Here is a 5,964-nt window from a genome sequence, read left to right as displayed (position 1 = left end):
GCAACTGCCCTTACATCTCTGAACACAGGACATCTAATACATTCGCAACAGGCGTAGTTACAATCTCCACCCAAGTGGGGTACTGTTATAACGTTCGCATGTTGTAAGGCGTAACTTTAATCTACGCAACTAATACTTCCGTCTGTTGGTTGGGCATGGATTTCATCTCCATATCACGCCAGGCATGAGTAGTGTGAGTGAACTGATAATGTTCTCTCAATCAATGTGGGATCTAGCTAGCAATTCTAGACGATATGGCGCCTTATTGCAGTTGGCTTCTGTGCTCTGATTATTTTCCCCTAGCAACAAGGGAAAAGGTTTAAATGGATTCTCTAATACATATTGCAAAATTACTTAAATCGTAGTAATTCCCTCCTGCATTGGATACTGAACTGGTGAGCGTTCAAAATTTTATTCTTGTTAATTGTTTGGTATAGGGTTTAGCAATGAAGGTGCAGATTGTTTTAAAGGTTCTGCAATAGACAAAAGTCACAATAATACAGTTTGGATGCACTTCAGAACTTCATCTGTTGAATAATGCTCTCTCAATGTGGGATCTAACAACTCCAGATGTCAATGTATGGATTCAAATATTTTCAGTACCTTATAGTTTAAAACGTATTCCACCGTATAAGGGATATCTGTCAATTTTTAAAATATCCTATCGACCCACAACAGCAGTTAAAGTGACATTGTTATTTGAGCAGTGAAAACCAAGCTTATCTGATGATGCTGGTAAATTATACGGAGGTTCTTCCGGAGCTGGACGATCAGTTTCACTACTAAGCATGAGATCGACTTCAGCCATGGTTGGCCTATCTATTGCTCTATTTTGAACACATAAGAGACCAATATGTATGCATTTTATCACTTCTAATGGAGAATACAAATAACCCAAAGCCTCATCCACAACTTCCGTCCATTTGCCTTCATTCCAAAGTCTCCAAGTCTGAAACACAAAAATCAAATTATTTAAGCTATTAATTCTCATTAATTCATAACACATCAATAATAAAATTGACCAAGTAAAAAGAAAAACAATGTTTTGAATAGTTGATGGATATAGATACTTACATAAAGTAGGAGGTTTAGAGGTTGTTCAGGATTGTAAAAGCTGTTATTTCTCTTACTACTCACAATTTCTAGTATTAACACTCCGAAACTAAACACATCCGACTTTTCCGAAAATATGCCTCCCATTATATACTCCGGAGACATGTAACCGCTGCATTTGATTGTGAAGACACGTTATACATCACATAGATAACTAAGGTGAGTTATTGAAATGTAAGAGCACGGTTAAGGAAATATGGAGCTTACAATGTACCAACAACCCTGTTAGTGTTAGCTATAATTTGGTCGGCACCAAATATCCGTGCCATTCCAAAATCTGAAATTTTCGGGGTCATGTTATCATCCAATAAAATGTTACCGACCTTCAGGTCTCTATGAATAACTCTTAAGCGAGAATCGCGGTGAAGGTAAAGAAGGCCCCGCGCAATTCCTCCAATAATATTAAAGCGTGTGTCCCAATCTAGATGTACTTTCTTCCTTGGATCTGCCATCAGCACAGGTATCCTTGAATTAGCAGCGTCAGAATTTGATTTGTGATAAATTTTAGAACTAAGTGGAATGAAATTTTTAGAATACGTCACCATGCAAGTCTGCATATAGAAAAGTAGAAAGGAAACAAACCAAATAAAAATGCGTCCAGGCTTCGCTTTGGCATATACTCGTAAACTAACATGTTTTCTTCTCCTTCAACGCAACAACCCAACAGTTTCACAAGGTTACGGTGTTGAAGTTTGGAAATCAATTCAACCTCGTTCTTGAACTCTTCAATACCCTGTCTAGAGTTTGTAGACAGTCTTTTCACTGCTATTTCTTGCTCGTTCTGCAATTTTCCCTAAAATCCGTCCTCCATCGCACATTTAAGGATTCAGTGATTTAGACTGTGTTATAATTTGATCAACAGTGATATAAGGAATCAAGCACAGCTTACCTTATAGACTGGCCCAAAACCTCCTTCTCCCAATTTATTTTTCAAGCAGAAGTTATTTGTAGCGATTACTAAACAGGCAAGGTTGAATATTCGCAATTCCTGTGTTTCTCGATCATCAAACATGCTTGTATTTGGAGTGTTGGATTTGAAGAGATTAGTCAACACCTCTTGGATACCTTTCAATCTTCCTGAGAATTCATGAATAAAGGAAGAAAGTGGAGATAAAATTTATACCTTTCAAACAACATTACAGATAAATGTAATCCTTCCCAAAATAAAGGAAAAGGTATATTTACCTCTCTTGTTGGCCTTATTTTTCTTAAACAGATAAATGTATCCTAAGACGCCCATGATAGCTGCCACCAAAACGCAAACAGGTATGATAATCTTCCGACCTATTGCCTGCATCTTTCTGCCTGAAAATTTTTAAACTGTAGTAAGGAACCCCCTCTGGTAGTGAGAATTGTCTATATTGATGGTATATATCTTCTTCTCATAACATATTACTAACCTCCAGTAGTAGAGCGGGGGTCGGGGCTGCGAACATCCGTAGCTGCTTTTCTGAGATAAAACGTAACTTGTTTGCGAGATGATGGAAATTGGTTGAAAAACTTGAAATTCTTTATATCTCCATCCCACAATTGACATTGACGGTCAAATGTGTAACCACTGCAAGTACATGTATCCTCACAAGCTGATTTGCATTCTTCTGAGCTATTCCTATCCGAAGACTGAGGGTTATCTGGTAAATTTAATGTTGGGATTGGTAAAAACATATCTTTGTTCCCACATTTCAAAGGTGTTTCCCTAACACAGCCTCCAGTTGAATCTCTGAGACTCCAATCTGCAGAAGACTGAGAGACGAAACCCGGCAAACATTCACAATTTCCTGTATCCTGGTTACAATTTCCAAAAGGTCCACAAATACCATAAACGTCACATGGTTGTTCGGGTTTAGACCAAAACAAATTCCACTCTTTTTTCGTTCTCTCTGACCATCTAAGTTGATTGATTTGGCCAGTAAAATCTATAACAAATCTTGAAATAATAGAGTTGTTGTAAACTGAATAAGTAAAATAACTCTCATTTACATTTGAAATATAACTATAATTGAAAATAAAATTTAATCTCATCTCAGGAACCAAAAGAAAAGTTTTTGATTTTTCATCCCACTTCCCACTATTCCAGTATGGTTTAGAGTTGTTCCAATATGTATGATACTGACTATTTCCATTTTGTCCCGGATCTGCTACTATGCTGTAAAGTCCTGTGGCTGGATCTTCTCGACTTCTCCATGATGTAAGTTTCTGACTTTGATTAGTTTTTTTACTGAACCCAAGTTTTCCACCAGGTAACCAAGTATCAGTTGGATAATCAAAACTCTGCCAAATGACAACCGTCGGATTCGACCCATCTCTTAAAACCAGATTTCCATCATCACCAAGAACTACTTCATTTGCATTCAGAGTATTTGAAACTAAATAAGTAGACCAAATTGGCATTTGACTTAAATTATTAAGTAAAACTAAGTCCCCATTTAATATTTTAAACATTGAAGCAAATGGATCAAGAATTGGTGCATCTCTGTTAGCCACCCAAACGATAGTTTGAACTGAGAATTTATACCAAATACCTATATAGTGATTCTGAGAGTGTTTACCTGGTTTGAAGAAGCCCAATTCAAATCTTCCACCCCTTGATACAATTTTTTGATTTCCAGATAGAGATTCACCTACAGGGATTGTATCCTCTGCAATTGTATGATGGGGTATACTGCACATGACAAAACCATTAAGTAGAACACAAAGAAAAACCCATGAATATTTTCTTATTCTATCCATCTTTTTTACACAAAGGCAAACCCAGATTAATCAAAATGAAAGAAATTAGAGTAAGCATTTTTTTTTATTACTTTTTTCCGCATTGACTCAATAAAATGTAAGTCATCCATCATTTTTATTGTGGTTGTGTGCATTTCAATGAAGATAAATCAAAATGAAAGAAAATCAAGTCTTGGGTGGGACAAAGAAATAGACATATACATGCACCGCCCTAGTGTATGCAGTTGGCTTTATTTACCAACTTATTAATTTGTTTTCATTTATTCTTTGCTTTGATTATTTGCATCCTTCAAAAATGAGCTAGGATTCCGCCTACAAGCTACAAACAAATTAAAAAACTGAGCAGGCGCTGGCACAAACCAAGTTCCAGAGCCCAAATCCAAGGTTCTGTCATTGTGATTTAATAACAGACCCAAATTGGTATTTGCCTTATTCCTTGAAATCAACATATTGGTGTTCCACCGTATTAGAATAAGCACTTTTTTTTTCAATGTTAGTCATCAGTAATATTTTTGTGGTTGTGCATGGTTGACTAAAGTTGATGATTCAATGAAGAATAATCAAAATGAAAGAAAAACAAGTCTTTGACGGGACAAATAAATAGACACACATGGTCAAGATGATACTGCCTAGTGCAGTTGCCTTGTTGTACCCTTCATTTTGTGGATGGGACATTTCATAGTCTAATATTCACCAGTTTTACCTTTTCCAAAAAAGTAGACACCAGTTCTGACTCAGATAAGATCATCTGCGCATTTGAATGAGTGTCTCAGAAGCATCTTAGTTTAATCTTAATGTTTGATAGGAAGAATGTTTACAGTGATTTTAAACTGAGTTAATCTAACTTTACACAAATAGTAATCAGGCAAACCCTGAATAATCAAAATGAAATCAATTAGAATAAGGTTTTTTTTTTTCTTCCCATTATCTCAGAAATTCATTCATCATTTTTCTCGTGGTTTTGCAAAATAATCAAAATTAAATCTTTGGTGGGACAAGGAAATAGACACATACCTTGATATAACATTCCTTCATTTGTTTTCAATTCTTCATTACTTTGCTTCTTCCAACAATGAGGATTTTGCTTGCAAACAAATTGAAAAAATTTAGCACACATCAAATCTATTGGAATATTATGTTCGTCCATACTCGTGCACTGAACCGAGTTGATTGTGAAGATGAGTAGTAGAAAGTTAAGTGACCGTGTAGTAAATGTAAAGTGAAGATATAATCATTAGGAGAATAAATCTAAAAATATTATGTTATTAATTTCTAATATTTTATATTTATAGATAATTATTCACATTCAATTCTACAGTATCTTTTATATCTTGTCAACACTATAAATACAAAGTGTAGTGTAAATAGAAAACTATCCAAGAATGATCAAGCTCTTAAGATTAATACAATCGAATTCTTAAGGATTTTTTCGTGGACATAGGTCGAATCGACCGAACCACGTATATCGTCTCCTATTTCATTTTGATATGTAAATTTATTTATCTTGTTATTTTATCATTGATTAATATATTTATTGTTTGTCAAGTCAGTGATATCGATGTTAATTTTGATCTACGACCAAATAACAAATCTGAGACTGCAAATCCTAGGTTAATTCTTGAGATTAGTAACCAGACTCCAGTTCGTATTTCTCTCCGCCCGACCAGAATAGTTTTGCTGGTTGTCACATCCTCAAATTGAAAATTTTAGTATTCTGGCGGGGAATCTAGTATCACCGGAGACCAATATCTCGTTCAAGAACACGTAATTCATTTACCGATTTTGCAGAGCGAAAACTTCATTTCAATCACATAGCAGATATGCTGAGAGAGAGATGGAGAAGGAGAGGTTCTGTTTGATGATAGAGATTTCCAATTTTGAATTGGGGTCATCTTGCAAAGCCCTATGACATATAGCCTGATCAAACCCGTGAGGCCCGGCCAGTATTATCTAGTATTTGATTGAATTACCGAACATACCATGGATTTGCATTAAATCCCGAAATTTGTAATTCCTCCGAATTGTGAAATGTGCTGCTAAACCCACTTTAATGAATTCTAACTTCTTTAATGAATTCTAACGAAATAGATACACTAATACAGAGGTTAGGTATGTTGATTT

At 35.4% G+C, this 5,964-nt stretch overlaps 1 protein-coding gene across 3 annotated transcripts; it reads right to left on the bottom strand.

The window, feature by feature from the left end:
* Positions 1–427: 427 nt before the first annotated feature.
* Positions 428–3,914, bottom strand: LOC113344664 (G-type lectin S-receptor-like serine/threonine-protein kinase At1g11300). Of its 3 annotated transcripts, none has more exons than XM_026588594.1 (8): positions 3,663–3,914; positions 2,514–3,452; positions 2,299–2,418; positions 2,003–2,190; positions 1,696–1,906; positions 1,321–1,558; positions 1,075–1,225; positions 429–949 (listed from the first exon to the last, which is right to left on the bottom strand). In XM_026588594.1, exons 1-8 carry the CDS (start codon positions 3,841–3,843, stop codon positions 662–664), a joined length of 2,316 nt encoding a protein of 771 aa, XP_026444379.1. In that variant the 5' UTR covers positions 3,844–3,914; the 3' UTR covers positions 429–661. The 3 variants fall into 3 exon arrangements, with proteins under 3 accessions (XP_026444378.1, XP_026444379.1, XP_026444380.1); XM_026588595.1 differs by having other exon boundaries at positions 2,514–3,449; XM_026588593.1 differs by having other exon boundaries at positions 428–949; positions 2,514–3,914.
* Between the last annotated feature and the right edge of the window lie 2,050 nt (positions 3,915–5,964).

Source organism: Papaver somniferum, unplaced genomic scaffold (genome assembly GCF_003573695.1).
Source record: "Papaver somniferum cultivar HN1 unplaced genomic scaffold, ASM357369v1 unplaced-scaffold_79, whole genome shotgun sequence".
Classification (NCBI taxonomy): Eukaryota; Viridiplantae; Streptophyta; class Magnoliopsida; order Ranunculales; family Papaveraceae; genus Papaver; species Papaver somniferum.
This window is presented reverse-complemented; position numbering and strand designations above follow the sequence as displayed.

What these genes read in the sequence shown, in the direction of transcription:
- LOC113344664 (XM_026588593.1), bottom strand. Translation starts at nt 3,843, where the DNA reads ATGGATAGAATAAGAAAATATTCATGGGTTTTTCTTTGTGTTCTACTT. An exon ending in AAATAAGGCCAACAAGAGAG is followed by an intron (nt 2,191 to 2,298) that starts GTAAATATACCT and finishes ATGAATTCTCAG; the next exon opens with GAAGATTGAAAGGTATCCAA. An exon ending in CTCTAAACCTCCTACTTTAT is followed by an intron (nt 950 to 1,074) that starts GTAAGTATCTAT and finishes TTTGTGTTTCAG; the next exon opens with ACTTGGAGACTTTGGAATGA.